Source organism: Lagopus leucura, unplaced genomic scaffold (genome assembly GCF_019238085.1).
Source record: "Lagopus leucura isolate 7727_CA_CO unplaced genomic scaffold, USGS_WTPT01 Super-Scaffold_100001, whole genome shotgun sequence".
Taxonomy (NCBI): Eukaryota; Metazoa; Chordata; class Aves; order Galliformes; family Phasianidae; genus Lagopus; species Lagopus leucura.
The window spans coordinates 54,296,977-54,314,185 of NW_024962262.1; the positions used below are offsets into that span (position 1 = coordinate 54,296,977).

The 17,209-nt window shown below is 34.9% G+C and overlaps 1 protein-coding gene across 1 annotated transcript in view; it reads right to left on the minus strand.

Moving 5' to 3' along the window:
- Positions 1–4,372: 4,372 nt before the first annotated feature.
- ANOS1 (anosmin 1) overlaps positions 4,373–17,209 on the minus strand; it is a 131,078-nt gene continuing 118,241 nt past the window's right edge. Inside the window, exons 10-14 of the mRNA XM_042868410.1 lie at positions 16,044–16,138; positions 13,029–13,200; positions 11,438–11,658; positions 8,775–8,916; positions 4,373–8,100 (exon numbers count right to left, since the gene is read on the minus strand). Of these exons, the coding sequence (XP_042724344.1) occupies positions 8,042–8,100; positions 8,775–8,916; positions 11,438–11,658; positions 13,029–13,200; positions 16,044–16,138 (689 nt within the window). The 3' untranslated portion in view covers positions 4,373–8,041. The remainder of the gene's footprint in view (positions 8,101–8,774; positions 8,917–11,437; positions 11,659–13,028; positions 13,201–16,043; positions 16,139–17,209) is intronic.

A 17,209-nucleotide genomic window follows, 5' to 3' on the forward strand; every position in this document is an offset into this window, starting at 1 on the left:
GCCATGTTCTGCCAAAGCCACAACAGCTGGTTGGCTTAGGTCAGTTATTTCACAGCCCCTGGAAGTCTCAAAGCTTGTACTCTCCTATGGGTGAAGTGGTAGCTGAACAGAGGATTCAAGGCACCAACCCACACCACACAAAGAGGTAAAATAAATGGACCATAGCCATTGTCAATAACAAATTATTTGATGTTAATGTGGTAAATTACCACTTAAGTCCATTTCATAAGCTAAGCAATCAGGGTGAATTCTCTACAAATCTGGCTAATTAACTTTGTTTCTCAAGATTTCTGAAGTAACTGATGTCTGACAACATGAAGATAGATCAAGAAGCTGTTGGTTTCATTTTCTGCAGGCTTTGAATTTCCCAGGGCTTCATCACAAATCTACTGAGAACAAAAGCAGCTATATTATTGTTTTTCAAAAGAATATTTCCCCCCTTTTTTTTTCTTCTTTCAAACAGAATTGTTTATGACGTGGTTCTCCAAGCGCCATTTCCTTGAAAATTAAGACGCCACTATTTGCATCACTGTTATTTCACACACAATTAGCAAGAGGGGATCTCCATCTTTGGTAATATTCAAAACATGACAGGACAAAGCCCTAAGCAACTTGTCTTCTGTGAATGATATAGAACGTAATAAATTATTCTGGAGATTTTGAGATTAGCTGAGATAGGAGAAAAAATTCCCTAGACAAATTCTGAGAATAACTACCAAAAGCACTGACTATATGATTCTCTTAATTGCTTCCCAATACCAGTATATACTGTTTCCAAAAACAAATATTTTTTCAGTCAAAGGTTGAATTTCAGGAAGTGAGAGAATCCCAAGCTGAAGTGTTCACCCAATTGAACTACATTTTCCATGCAAGTTTGTTGGTGAGTGATATCAACAATATTAAATATATTGTAAACTTAATGAAATAAAGGGATGATTTTTCTTGTTATTAGTTCCATGTACTTTATGAAGTTTACAAAACCACCTCCGTGATTGTTATACAGAACATGTGGTATCATCTTATGCTTTTAAGGTAATCAGTACACTCTTAGGGGAGGAGAAGAATTTCAGCTTTGTCAGCTTTGTACTTTTTGATATTATCCAGGCTCAGAAGTTCATGCTGTTTCTTCTGTATCTCTCTCTATGCCTCTGGAATTCATCTACAATTCCTGTTTTCCAGATTAATTGGAAGTGATGTATTTAGCTAACTTGAAAATAATTTATTGTCTTAGCAGCATTTATTAATCAGCAAACTTGATTGATATCTATCAATTGAACTTGCTTGTTTGATAGCTACCATTTCCTGTGGCTAGCATGTCTTTTATTTAAATAGACATTAAAATACAGTTTCTCCATAAGTATATGATGTAGATAGTAATTTAAATGAGATACAGATACATTTTATATCTAAAAATAGCATTACTTTGTTGACAAGGGTCACTTTATTGAAATCATGTCTAAATACATGATTACATATATTATTTCAATGATTTTATTTATTGAAAAAATATCACAAACCTCAACCTTCATAGCAATGTACAGTGAAGAGAAACATGCTACAAATGTAACCTCTACAACCAAGGTAAATAAATGAGACACGTTCTTAAAACGAACATACAACAAAAGAAATAAACAGTGATCCCTTATAATACTCCTTTTCCCCTCCCCCCAAAAGATACTGAAATAAAAAAATGTGAGAAACTAATACAGTCCTCAGATAAGTGGAAAAACACAGAAGCATTCTCTGGTGCATCATTAGACTTCTAAGCTACTGTGTATACCTAGCAATTCAGCCACTCATCAGCCATTAAATTGCATCTTTTGTGATATTAGAAAAATCTCTGGATTCCAGTCAGAGCAAGGAGAATGAATGTGGATTGTCTTCAGTATGATTCAATGAACATCAAACAAAAAGCACAGTTGTCCCTGAGGGTTCTACGAGCATCAACCCACAAGCTTTGTTTTACTGCTGGTGACTTTTTGGTTTTTGTTTTTTTCCCTTTGCTTTCTTTTTTTCTTGTATATTCCAGTCTTATGAGTTACAGCCTAATTGATATTGGTGTGCAGATGTGCTTTCTGAAAATCTGAAATATAAATATTTCAAGCTAGCATTGCAGCTCATCTTGGAAAGTAAATTTAAAAGATTTTTTTGAGTGCTTGTAGATAACTGATAATACTGAAAATTGGACATCTGCAAAGGAGCAAATATACAAGATCATTTTAGATTCTTTTTTTTTTTTTGGAGGTGGGAAGCGATGGAGTGTGGGAAGGAGGAGGATTGATGATCACCTCTTCCACCTCTCACTTAGGTAGAAGTGACAGAGTGGAAATTACAGCTCATCACTCTACATCTAGTAACAGTTATGCAGTCTGAACTGTTTAAATCAGGCAATAATAAAATTATAAAAGTGTGAAAAATGTGTCGGGTTGGCTGATCAGTACTAACCATACTAACCATCAAATCTGGAGTTAAACATTGACAAATTTGAACCTGTTACAAATACGTGACTGGACAGTTTGTGAAAAAGACAAGCAAGTTCTATTTGAGGTACAAATATCTTTGCACACAAATAGAAAGGGATACTTGTGTTCAACGTGTTTGCCCAACTCTCTTAAAAAAATGGCAATCTAGTAATTCTCAAATTGATCTTCTTTTGAGAAGAAAGAGATCTCCTTTGAAGCTTATTATTAAATAACGTGAATTAATCACCGTCCCAGGTGATGAAGTGGGTAGAACTAGCATTCATAAATTCTTCAGTTTATGAGCCACACAGCACTCAGTAAATGCTTACAGCAAGGCGTTTATTAAATATTAATCTCTACTCCAACCAGCGCCTTCAGGAGAAGCAGAAAAGATATTATGCACAATACAAAGGAGGACAGAGCTATTTGCTTGTGTTGAACCATATCCCCTTCAAGCCTGCACTGGCTGTATTTCAAAGCCAAGCTCTCAATGTTCTCCCCAGTGCTTTCTTTCACCCTGACAGGTGCTGCATTGTTGCTGGCAGGCTAACAGACAGTGTTTTGGCTCAAGGCCTTCCTCAAGGAGGCTGGCATATATCCATATGACGACAATACAACACCTGTAATAAGAAAACAGAAGTACAAGGGATTTATTTATTTATTTTGGTACCGTGAAGAGCTTTCATTGTATAATCTTTTTCCATAAATGGACTTTTTGGATGATGGAGCATGTTCTGGTTTTAGATGCAAAATAGCAAAGTTTCACTGAAACACAAGACACAAAACTCCAAACTAAAAGGATCATTACTGCCCAATATATACCAAATTTGCTTTATTTAATATGATTGATATCAGGCAGTCATTGTCTCTCCTAAGTCAGTGTTGAATAGAATATTCACATGAAGCTATGGAAGGAAAAACAAAAGTGGATATTTGGAATTACAGTATACAGAACACTTCATCTACCTATCATCACATCTGACCTACGTACTGTGATATATCATATAACTCCTGTGAAGGTTTACTGTGCCATAATGGCAGATGTCATGGGAATAATCCTAGTTGAAGAGAAATTAAAATATAAGGAGTTTTCAAAACACTATTCATACGTAAAACAAAAAACAAAAAACAAAAAAAAACAAGCAACAAAAAACCAAAACAGTTCTTCTAGTGAGAAAGCAGTATCTGGAAATATTAATAACCAAAAAAATCACATCTGAGAATGACAGCAGATCTGTGACTAGTTGAAACACTTAAATGCTGTAGTAAGACACACATTTTCATTCATTAAAAATATCTAATATAAATCAAGTGATAATGTATTGTTAAATAGAAAATCTGGAGTACGCACAGATTTCACCATGATTTTGAATTATGGAAATCTTGACTTGCAGGCTCAGGCCACTAGCACTGATCTAGCAACATTTTAATTATTTTAAACAGTATCACAGAGGTTGAAGAAAAATTCACTGTGGGCGAGTCCATTAAAACAGAGCAACTGTAGGTGTTTGATTGTGTCTTGTGTCTGTTTCTTTATTTCAATAATTACTTTTCAACATAAAAATCTCAAATTATATCTAAGTTATAACTTTCTAAAGAAAACAAAATATAGTAGCAAACAGGGAATATAAAATATTGTAACTTCATGTACAATGAAATGTAGATGTACCAATGATAGTATGATTTTTAATAGATGACTCTGTATCTCCATAATAAATTAAAAAAAGGGAAACCTGTACAGAGGAGACAATGTAGCAAGACTTCAGTGTAGGATAGTTTATTAACTAAACAGTATGTACAAACTCTAAACATGAAAATAATGCATGAAAGAAATCAGACTCTATTTACATTTTTTTTTTTTTTTTTTTTTTTTTTTTTTTAACAAATTTTTTTTACAAGAAGCATTTTTCTTTCTCTAAATAAAAGGACAGACTCATAAGACCCATTGTTTTGTATTACATACATAAATAAATACTGACTATAAATGACTGTTATAGGAATGTAATTTCTACAGCCAATTTGGGTAACAGATGAACAGTTCTGTTACCTCTACTAAAATATAATTAAGTAAAAAGGAAAAAATTTTACATATAGAGCTCTGTTAATAACTTTGTAAATTGTACCTTAGTAATATATTCAGTAGAGGTAATACAGTCGTTACATTTCATGCCCACAACTGAACAATGAGTTTTGGCATGCAAAACCATATATAATCATTAACATCTGCAGGTATTCATTTACAATTTTTTAAATAAAGGGTTTTCTTAATTATTTAAAACTACATGCAACAGCTTATTAGCATCATATTCCTGGTTACAATGCACAAGTTTGCATAACATTATTTTTAGTCATCGATGTTCACAGATACTGATCAAAACAGTAGGAATATACCTGGCACATAGCATAAGAAAATGAATTAATAAATAAGTTAATATCACAACTACATTTACATATACACACAAAAATAAAAATTTCTATGATGTTGCAGTATACTTCCGACCCACTGACTTCTGTGCATATCAAAGTTTTCTTTTCTGTGCACCTCCCTGAATCAGGGCCTGCTTATCTGAAACTGCATGACTTCTGTAGGAAGTGCGGGGATGAAATTATTGTCAAATAGATTTATTCAGTATTTAGGTTTCTATGCGTTTCTGCTGATATAAATGGTAAAATTCCCATTCACGTTAGCAAAGACTATTTCTTTGATTTTGTTTGTGACTGTGCCAAACATTAATGTCAATGTTAGCACTGCCACACCTCAGCTCTTTCTGAAGCCACTAAGTTGAAGATGCCAAACATTTCAGAAGTCAGACCTCTTATTTATTCTTCACGTGCAGAATTCTCAATGAACACTCAAGATCTTACACATAGTAGTACAGCACAAGTTCTGCCTCACTTGATTTTCCTCTCCTCTATAAACAACTAAAAAGATATAATCAGAACATACTGTTGTCTTCTCAAACAAGAATCCCCAGTGAACCAATAAAAAGTCACAAAGCAGACAGCAAAAATGGCATACAATAATTCTTTCAGAAATACGGATAAACAAAATGCATCATGAAGCCAATGGACAAATCCATTGGATTCACTGGAATCGTACATAAGAAACAATACGTTAGTGTAAAGGTGCAGAGTACCTAAAAGCATCCCAATATCTAAATTCATTCTGTATTATACAACATCATTAGAGAAAATAAATCTTTGACTAGTGAATCAAGCAGTGAATTACAAGTCTATTACTGAATTAAATGTTTAATGTGATCTAATGTAAGTTAGGACAATAACCTGTACAATTCAGCAAACAAGGCTTTATGAATTAGGCACTAGCAATTTTAAATCAGCACTGCTAAATTCGAAGAATAATTAGGAAAGCACTCATTGCTGTGAATTTAGCATCTATGCATGAGCCTCACTGATTTTTTATTTTTTATTTGGAGGATCACTTGAAAGGTGAGTTGATAAATTCATTTGTTGAAGAAAAAATAAATTTACTTCTCATTGAATCTTGTATAACTCTTAAAACAATTCTACTTTATCAACCAAGTTGTTTTTTTTTAATGGAAACAGCCTCCATATTCTTTTAAAAGTATGTTACTACTTTTAAAAGTTGAGTGTTTCAAAGAAACAGACATCAGCAAACACTAACAATTCTGATTCCTCTCAATTCTTCTAACAAGGCTGCCACTCAGCAATTAAGACTAAGGACGTGATCACTCAGAGCTGCTAATTCCATTTTATCTCCAAGCCAGGTTTAGCATCATTGTAATAAAAACCAACATCCATGCAACATTATACTATCAATACAACATAATTTCATTAACATTAATCAAATCACTACAGAATGACTCCAGCATAACTGGAATAGATTCCAATGTAAAGATTTCGACAAAGGTTTTTAAAGAAGTCCGAAGTATTACCCTGATCCCACTTAAAACTATTCTCAGCTAACATCACAGAGATCCCTTCTATCCATACTTTACGCCCTGCACAACTTAAATGTCAAAGCAATGCTGCACACAAGTTCAATTTATACTGTTTTTTCTTTGAACAGTACACATCAAACATTTTTACCCCTCAAAAAATCTGAGACATTGGCCTTCTTTCAAAATTGAAAACAAACCTACTACCCTACAGATTTGATTAAGAATTTATCTGTTAACTTGTTAATATATTTTGAAAGAAAGGAGGTGACAGAGTGGCAGAGGAAGCAAATAAAAGTAACTCAGCATTTAATATTTTTGAATCAACTGTCAAATTCCCAAAGGATGTAGCAATAGAAATTATCTGGAAAAGTTCTTGGTCATTCATTGCGTATTAAAAAAGACATCAGGGAAAACAGAAAGAGAACAAGGAAAAAAGAGTACTTCAATAGCAAATACAGAAATGCAGAAAAACTGGAATGAAAAAACTGTCAGAAATTAATTCAGTTTCTTTCTCTCCCTGTGGTATTACCCCATATGCACCCAAAATTATACATTTCGGTATTGACAAACTATGTATGATTGTTTTTTGAAGGCTCTACTGTAAGAAGCGTAATTGTTATCCTCATTTTTCAGACATGTATTTCTTCTTCATGGAGCCAATACATCCTTCTTTCTGTTCAAAAGATCCATGGGGAATAGAGATTTGTGCATCAAAAGACAGAGAAGCTAAGAAGTAGCTCTACAACTACTTGAATAATAAATGTGCCTCATAATTTCCATTTTTAAAATGTTAACTGTTCAAGTTTTAGATAGAAAATTAGAATTTCTTTTCAAGATAACAACCAACATCGTAGAGATAATTTTTCTAGGATCTATAAATAAATTGTATTAATCATCATTAATTGAAAACAATTGTATTAACTGTCATTTACTTCTTTACAGTGAATGGAGTATCAACATTTTACATGACCGTTAACTCTATTAATATAAGATCTACATGCAGAAATGTTACTTCAGAAGAGATGGTTGATTATGCACATGTACCATCATTCTCTTCTGCAGTGATGCTGCAGTTATTAAATCTTGCTTATTTAAGGGATTCTGGTTCTGGTACCTAGTTTACTTATACATTTATTTCAGACAAATAGGTATTTTCTTCAAGAGCAAAATACACTAGGGTTTAAACTGTTGAAAGGCAGAGCTTTAAGTAAAATACATCATTTAAACATATTGACGACAACATGGCCTCTGAGTGTTCAAAAGTATGTGTACATCACAGGAAAACCTCTCACATAATAACATCGAAGCCACTAAGAGAAATAACTGTACACACTTCACTGTTCCAATCTACTTTAAACACAAAATACAAAAACATAATCAACACATTTGATTTTCTCCAACATGTTGAGTTTAATGCATTCTTCAATTTGTTGAATAATGGTGGTACTGAAATGGTACTTCTTGGATGCTTCATCCTGGCCTTGGTAGAAATAAAATTCTTCATGACTAAACTACACAAGAGTAGAAACAGATTGTACAGCATGGTAACTTCCACTGGAAAACTGGATTCTTTGCTTCTATAGATGTGCCTTTTCCTAGCCTCCATTTGGGAGCTCAGTTTTTCTCTCAGTTATTTGTATAATCATCTTAAACAGTTTAATACTTTTCTGGGGGTGGCTTGTAGTGGTGAGGATGATGTTGTTTCAGATGAGGTCCTAAACAAAAGAATAGAAGAGTATTCAGATATGAAAGCCTGAATACGTAATACAATCATTTATCAGATTTTACTGTAAAGACTTCTTGAGCCCTTCAGCTTGCAAGCCTTCAGCTTGTAAGTGAAATGTCTGTGCTGGCGATTATACACATATTGAGTCCAGACATCTTCAGTGGGACTGAAAAAGGACAAAAGGATTCATGCAGATTAATTATGGACTGTAAATTTTGCTGGGCTTCATAATACTGACTTGTTCTTTTCCAAAAGTAATAAAATGCTTGAAGCTACTAAAACTATTAAGAAGTTTGTACAGCTTTAGAAATATGGTCAGGTAATAGATATAACAGACTCTCAAACAGTCTAACCTAAGCAATCCCATGTCTAGGTAGTATTTGTAGGAGAGACCAGCTCTGAATCCTAGATACTATAGGCATAAACCAAAGAGCTGCAATGGAATGCAGTGATAAATGTAAGGTCATAGCAAATGAGTAAGAGAAAGGCTGTATTTGATTACATCAATGCTGATGGACAATAACAGAGAAAAAAAGCAATACTGTCATGCATGTTATGTTTACGGACTTCTACTGGAGCTAATAAAGATTCTAAGACTTAAGCAACCTGTTTATTTGTGTAGAAGTTTTTAAACACATAACCACATGCCAAAACACTACTTACTGTGTGGTAAAAATGGAGGAAGATCAGGTGTTCGGAACAATCTTATAGTAGCTGGTCCTTCCCCACCAGTTGTCAACACTTGAACTTCCAGTCGGTATAGCATTGATGGCCTGAGATTGGGCACGGTGAGTACGTAATGATCCTAATAAATAAATTACATTAATTCTCTTAGAATCTAAAAATAAAGCATAGTTGCTCTACTCACACAAATCAAGGTTCTATCACTCTCGGCACTCACAAATTATTTTTTTAGAAATCTGTGAAAAGGATTTAGCATATGTACTACATATTCTTTTTTAATAAAAAAAAAGTTCATTAAATGCAATTGTTTTTATTTTACATTTTTCTGTAAATTCTACTGAATGGGAAAATGAAACAAGACAATTTTCAGGGCTAGGGCCCCTGTTGGAGCTGGCAGTGTGGCTACACTATTTTCAGCAAGTTTGACCCAGATTACACATAAAGATCAGCTCTTCTATTCCCATTTCTGGCATATGAAATATCTGTATTCCCCTTACTTTTAATTGCTCTGTATCTCTGGTCACTCACACTTGGGCTAAAAACTTTTGGAGTAACTTTATAAATGCTCCTAAATAGAAAAACATCTGACTAAGGAGGACATTCAGGAATTGAAGTTCCAATTCACCTTATTTCAAAAAGTGAAAAAGCATCATGTAGTCCAGTTCCTGGGACAGGACAGTGGGACAGAGATACTGGACAGTGCACACAGAGTATGCTCATTCAATCAGACAGAATTTGCATGGCAAATTGTTCTGGAAGATCTTATCTCAAGCACACAGTAGAGGGACAAAAGTGGGCTGTGAGAAAACTGATAAGTTGCTATTCCTGGCAGTTCAGAAATCTAAGGGGAAAGGCAGAGGTAAAAGTGGAGCTTTATGCCAAATCAGTATACTGATAATACTTAGATGCAGCTACTCTCAAAAACCCTTGCTGAAGCTCTTCCATTGCATATAAAATACTCAGTGAAAAGAGAGATAAATGCCTACGTCACATTCATACACTCACTTTGCTCTTTTAGATGCTCCCTGAACATGTGCATTTCAGCCCTGGATGCACAATTACAAAATTTTAACAATTACAGATGGCCAACAAGAATGAATGAATGATCCTCACCATGAAATACCCTACACTGTGGTGGTGTCTGAGAGGGAGGAGATACTATTTCAACTGAAGCAAATGTTTTGTGCAAGTTAACCAGGCGCCATGAATAGATGGATACATATGGTGTTAAATAATTAAACATATGAAATCTCCAGACTCTACAGTAACAAAATCAGAGAAAAAACAAAGATAAGCAATTAAAACACAATGTAAAGGAATGTTTAAATAAAACATAATATATATCCCAGACCTAACAGAAGCAAATGCTTAAAAATGAAATAGTAATAATGAATAAACCATATGCAAAACAAAAGAAATTTTAAATGAAGAATAACATCCTATGGCCTGTAACTTCACTAAGGTTGTGGTCTGCATTCTAACGTCTGTGAAGAAGTAACCTCTTCAAGATAATCCTGCAACATATCCTGCTGAAGAGATCAAGGATATATATTCTTTGTGCCTCTGCTTCAGAAGTTGATTGAGCTCTCAATGAACTGATGTGGATCTCATTACGACTGCACAACTGTGGCAGAAGACAGCTCTGCAGAGTGCATAGCAGCTTCCTACATAGTTTTGGAGCATCTGTAGTCAACTTTGTTACTCTTTGTTACTCTGCTTGAAAACTGGCTTTGAAATTTGGCCATAGCCTTAGGGCACTCTGCAAGACGATAAAACTGTGGGAATCTTGTTTTGGACTTTAGAAAATGTGTTGAATGTAGGATGTGTTCAACACAACATTTTATTCATTCTTTGATGAAACAAATGTTGTGAAAAGACTTTCAGGCAATTCTGCTTGTGACACATTTGCCTTGATCTATCACGTTGCTAAAGTGCACAGAAAGACTCCCAGCACTGTTAGGAGACTTTGGATCAAGGCCAGCGGCCTAAATCCTTTTGTCGACCCTGGTAGATCTGGCAATGCAGTCTGAAAGAAGTGCTCTTCACTTGCTTCTGCCAGAGGAGGAACTGAAATAGCAAAGACCATTTTAAAGCTAAAAGGAGGAAGAATTCAAATTAATTGTTCTGATACTTTCAACAAACAGTGAATTCTAGTTCTCCTTCTAATTATGTATTTGTTGGACAACAGCAAGTATTCACAGAAGGGAAATGATCTTTATTTTACTTAGAGAAATGAGAAACTCAAAGGAAAAAAGCAATACTTAATCCATGAAATTTATTGACTTGGACACCAAGTAATTAGTAAAACTACAGTAATCACCAAGTTGAACAGCCTGATCACCAAAAGAAAACAAAAACTATCTACTGCCATACAGATGATCTTTTCCTCCCTTTGGGCATTTCTCAGATAATAGTTTCTGATTTGACAATTGTACACATTAAAATTTTTGATGTGCAATTGAGAAGAGTAGCTGTGCTTTGTATTTCTAAGGACAAAATTAAGGCATCTCCTGCTCCAACATGCCTGCAGAGAAGGAAAATGCTATGTGTGACATCTTCATTACCACTAAAAAAAATAAAAATACACCACATATACACACAGTTATGAAGCCACTAGAAAAGGAAATGAATGAGCAACTTACTGCTGGCAGTATCTGTGACTGTGAAATGATGCTGTTGGGCAAGCTATTTTGTCGGCTTTCTGTGGTTACTTCTGCCCATGTGACTTGAAATCCTGTCATGGGCTGGTGAAGGACTGTCTTAGATATCTTCCAGGAAAAATGACCGGTAATGTTACCTTCCTGAACAATGAAAGATGCAGATAGATTCTCGGGTTTGGCCAACACTTTGGGTAGAACTGGCACTATAAATTTGGAAAGCAAAAAGATAAGCTAAACTTTGAGAAGTAGTGGTGAATAATATTCATTTAATTTCACAAATTGAGGTCAGACAGAGCTCTTTTTTTGTATTACTCAGGATCTTTACATGGTTCTGCCACTGCATTTTCAGGTGTTAGCAAAAACCTATCTTTGACATATTCCATCAGCATTCTGGGTCAAGTTCAAACTTCAAATCAAATTCTGTCAGCCACAGGTGACAGGCAAGAAAATATATGCCATGTAAAATTATAAATGCTTCATTGATTGGCAACCATCCTGGCAGTTCTCTGTATTTCAGAATATCTGAGCTGATTTCTGAGATGAAAAGAAAACCTATAACATATCACAGAGCTCCATTATGTAGGCAAAAAGTAAAATTAATGCTATAAAACTGTACTACAAGTTAACAGGCACACTTTGGCTAGGTGAAACTTATGCCTGAGCTGCAGTTGTCCAGAAAGAAAATTATAATGTTGGAATTTTTCAAGCGAAGTGGGCAGGAAATTGTGGCCATTGACAGCAGGATTCTGAGGTGAGCCACAGAGCAGTGGGGGGCAGTAATAATTCAAAGTGAGAGTGCCACTCTCTTGCTGTAGATATGTCCAGACTTGGCTACTCAAAGCTATAGCTGACCTCACCCACTTCGAGTAGGTGGCTGGATTAGCTGATACCAAAATCCCTTCCAAAAAATTTCTCAGAATTGAATCACAGAATTGAATCACAGAATTGTAGGGGTTGGAAGGGACCTCCAGAGATCATCGAGTCCAACCCCCCTGCCAAAGCACTGGTTTCTCTTCAGATCGTATAAGTCTTTCTCCATCACTCTGTGATTTCAAATAACCTTTCAGCTATACCTTGGATTGTGGCAACACTGTCAAAGGTATGATTGTCTCTTTTTGCTACGTTACAGAAGTATTAACCAAAACTAAATCAAACTGAAAAAGCAGCTTTTGAGCTGAGTACTAGAACATTCAAAAGATGGATCATGCCACTGAATTGAATTAACAGTTATTAACAGAATTGAAATAACAGTTATCATTCATCATTATAGTGAATATATAATATATGGGAAGGTTTTGCTCCTTACATAACAAAAACTGTAATACGAAATGTCATCATATGTTTATAAACAACCCTCTAAAATTATAACCTAATAAACACAGCAGCAACATGGTAACAAAATCTATGTTGCACTGTATTTTACTTGATTTTTTGCATAAGCATTAGTCATCTTTTTTGTTGTTGTTCTGAATCTTTCATATTCCACTGCAGAATTGCTTTTACATACTTTTTCTTTTGTGTGATTTTAAGTGCATTTGAAATTATTTGGCAAATTCTGCAGATCATGTCTTACCTTCTTCAGCAGCACAGTTAATGTGCTTATGGGCTTTTTCTTTAAACACAGCGCAAGGTGGGGTGACAAAGAAAATACTCTCAGCCTTAAAACGACTTTTAGATTTTGCAGGTAAAACAGTTACTTTATATCTGCATGAAAATGACAGGTCCTTCAGAATCATGTAGTTCTCCTAGAAAAAGAAAAGCAAAAGAGAACATGATGCAAACAGATCCCTAGGGAAAAAAAAAATAGAAAAATAATTGAAAAATGAGTTTGGCAGATGATGAAAAGTTTTCTCCAATAAAATATTTTACTGACACAATTAACACACTCCAACATAGCTTTTCTCATCGAACAAAGCAAACAATACTTACCTTATAATTATTTTCAATTGTAAAATAGTAAAATACATTAGCATGGCATTCAGAAAGGTCCATACTTTCTACACAGCTCCTTCACCATGCTATACGAATGCATCTAACTTACAATAGTTAGAACAGTCTCCTGCATAGTGGCAATGAGGTAGCAATGTGAGGATGTAAATACTAATTGAATTAAATAATTGTTAAAAAGATGAAATAAATTGCTGTAAATGGCAGGCTTTGTCTACATTTAGCTTTTTTAATGCATTTAAAGTCCAGCATGGTACTATGAATCAATTACTTTCCTCTTTAGTATGTTTACTACTTCTGTTTTCTTATCAGGAAGGTAAAATCCACAGCTGAATTACACAGCAAAATTCTTTTAAAGATGTCATGCTTTTATGATTTTTGGTCATCAGTATTCCACACCATAACATCATGTAATGCATTGGGGGTGGGGTTTGATATCTGCCGAATGTTCGTCCGTCGGAGAAGAACTACATTTCCCCAGGAGACTTTGCGGTCAGCCAGGGGATATAACTCCATGCAAGGTCACCTGATTCTTCTTCTTCGCCTGCTCTTCGCTGTCTGCGCTTCGCCATCTGCACTTCGCCGTCTGTACTTCAGTCACTCAACTGGACTGCACTTCTCACCCCAGCATTGTGGTGAGGTCTATACAATTCAAACAGACTCTCTCTCTCTCTCTCTCTCTCTCTCATTGTATTTTACTAATACTATATTTAGTAAAATCATTTGTTCCACCTCAGATTAGTGCTGTTGTTTTCAAGTATTTTGGGGTCCCCTGCTTCCCCTTTCCCAGAGGTGCGGATCCGCAGATCCCTCCGCCCTGCTGGTCACGGAACTGGGCCGGACCAGCCCATAAACCGTTGACAAAAGACAATGATAGAAAAATAAAATTTTACACAAAGTGTAATTGTCATGGTAACTTCTTAACGTTGTATAAAATATGTTTGAAAATCAATCTGAAAGCTTAAGCACAAATCAAACTATGAGGAAAAGAAGTTGTTTTGTGTGTATGTGTGTATGTGTGTGTGTGCGTGCTTTTTTCTGGAAAAATGTACATTTTTCTGGGAAAATGTACACTTTCTTGGCTAACGTCCCAGGTCTTCGATGGACTTTTATATTTTTCTTTCTCTCTGGAATCATTAATCTCCAGTATTTTTCTGCTTCACACCAACTTTTTTTGGAAGTTAATCCCAAACTACATTAGCCAAAATTTCATGCGGAAGGGCATTTTCAATGGGACATAGATTGGGCTGAGAATGGACTTCATTTCCTATTTCCTACCTACTACTCTAACAGGTTTGACTCCTCCCTATAATTCTAACAGGGTTGGTTCTACTTTCATTGTAAGAAAACAAACAAACAAACAAAAAAGCAAAACTAAACTAAAGTACACGTTCCATTGCTTTATAAATGACTGCAATTTGATATCTGTTAAAGATGCTGGTGCATTTATGCAAGACTTCAGGTTATCCTCTCATTCAATCTTTAAAGCAGATACTTGCTAGTCAATTGGGGTTTTGACTAGACTTACTGAGGCTTCATGTTCACCTACATCTCAAAATGCACTCTAAAAATGGCAAATTGTCTAACTTAAAAGTGCATGGACCCTGGACAAAGCCTAAATGCTCAGCACCAGAAGCCTAAGTTCTTTATCTGCCTTGAATTATCATATTGATTATCAAACCCTTTGTCGCAGCAGATGTCTTCTGATCACTTGTAATATGAATGAGCCCACATAGTTATACAAAGTAATTGTACAAATTGGTGTAAAATGATAGAAAATAAATAAATTTACTAATCCCACAGTGCACTTGGCCAGATATACAAGTAATCTTTCCTGATTTCTATTGGAAATAAACTTATCAAATACAAACTTTTTCCTAAGTTCATTGACCATAACTTGAAATATTGAGACTGTTCATATCATTATACCACAATCATTTTTTTAATCCAACTCTAACATCTGCCTTACTGACTTCATGAGGTAATAAACCTTACAAGCTAACAGCCTCTTGCATGAGAATTATTTTCTTTTTATTTATTCTGGTTTTATATGACATTAACTGTACTGAATTGATCTGATAGTACAGGTAAAGTTAAGAAGAAAGGATGAATTATGTTTTATTTCAGTATGAAGAATACCCCCCCCCCATATGTATTTTTCCTGACATTACATGGAGCTTTTCTCCTTATCTGTGTCCAACCTTCAGATTTAATGCCTAGTATTTTCCAACTATTGTATTATTTTTCTAATTCTATTGTTCTTCTCAGTTCTGAAAACCACGTTTGCGTCTAAAAATACCATGCTAGTTTATAACTGCTATTATTACTCTTCAGTATTTGTACTTTTCTAGACATCTAGTTCTTATCATAAAACCAGCTGTTTTCTATCTGCCGTAGAAGTATTTATTAAATCTGTTTGCCTGCTAGTCTTCTGAACAGCACCACCACCACCAACAAAAAAATATTAGCCTAGCTTGGATTAAAAAAACAAACAAACAAACACAAAAACCACTCCAGATGAACCATTTCTATCTTATGTAAGAAAAAGTATAAACCAAACTGTGCTTTGTTGCAGAACTATCCTTTCTCTTGCAGCTTAGGAGCTATTCAGAGTCAAGTAGAAGTCTGAATGAAGACTTACATAAGTCAGCTCAGTTACTTTCTCAAGTCCCTTGGTGTCATTGTGTGCACAGGATTCCAGTAATGAGTGGACTTGGAATTGATTCATGCTGATACCTAAAGGGGTCAAAAAAAGAGGAAAAGACATATTACAATAACAGCTTCACAACTGCAACTTTTTCAAGCTTGTTTGGATACAAACAGAGTTTAAGTATTCTAGGGCTACTAGTTCCTCACTTGTCCATAAGCACTCATTAACAAAAATGAACTATTATACATTCATAATTTAAATCATACATCAGCTAAGAGGAATAACTTTAAAAACAGAGAATTGGCATTTTCAGAAATGTAAGCATCTACTGATGTGAACATTAAAAAAAGATCTCAATTCTGTTTCTTCCAAGCATCCTGCATATGATGGGACTGACCTTGTACCAATTGCTTGACACTGTTTATATTGTCAGTGTTGCAACACTGCTCACTGGCAGTACTTGAGAAATGTGTGCCTGGAGGTATGTGAAAATGTCTGCAAGCCTCTGAGATTCTCCCTTTCAGAAAAGGGAATTAGTTGCCATTTAAATCAAGGACAAAACTTACATAAGTATCAGTACCATAAACTTTCAAGCAATTTCCAGATCTTCATTTTTTTGAGGTCCCTACAAATAATTGTAGAAGTAGCCACTGTATTTTACAGTTGCTTTTCTCAAGACTGATTGCAAAAGAAAGTGAAAGAAGAGCAATTAAGAATTAGACAAAAGAAGAAAAACTCACCAGATACTGACAATACATCTTGTCATTTTTCTGGTTCTCCTTTGTCTTTATATAGGAGATGCAAAATTACATGTTTGTTACTATTAATTAACTTGGTATAACATAGCCACTAATACCAAATGCCTGATTGTGCATTTCAGGAGTGAAAACAAATATCTGTGATGCCCTTAGAGCTGCTCTGGCATTAGACTGCTACAAGCAAGTGGGATGCAGAAGGGGAAAATTATAAATTAAAGAGAAAACAAGCAGTGTCTGAAACTAGCTCAGATGGTACTCTGGTAAAAAGACTGATGAGAAGCCCCCTTGAAATTGATTTTTTTTTTTTTTTTAATCAGCTGTTAGCAATACAGTGTGTATGCTAATTCTCTTTGGAAGCTCAATACTCTCTCAAAGATACCTAAAGAAATAACTTGCTGC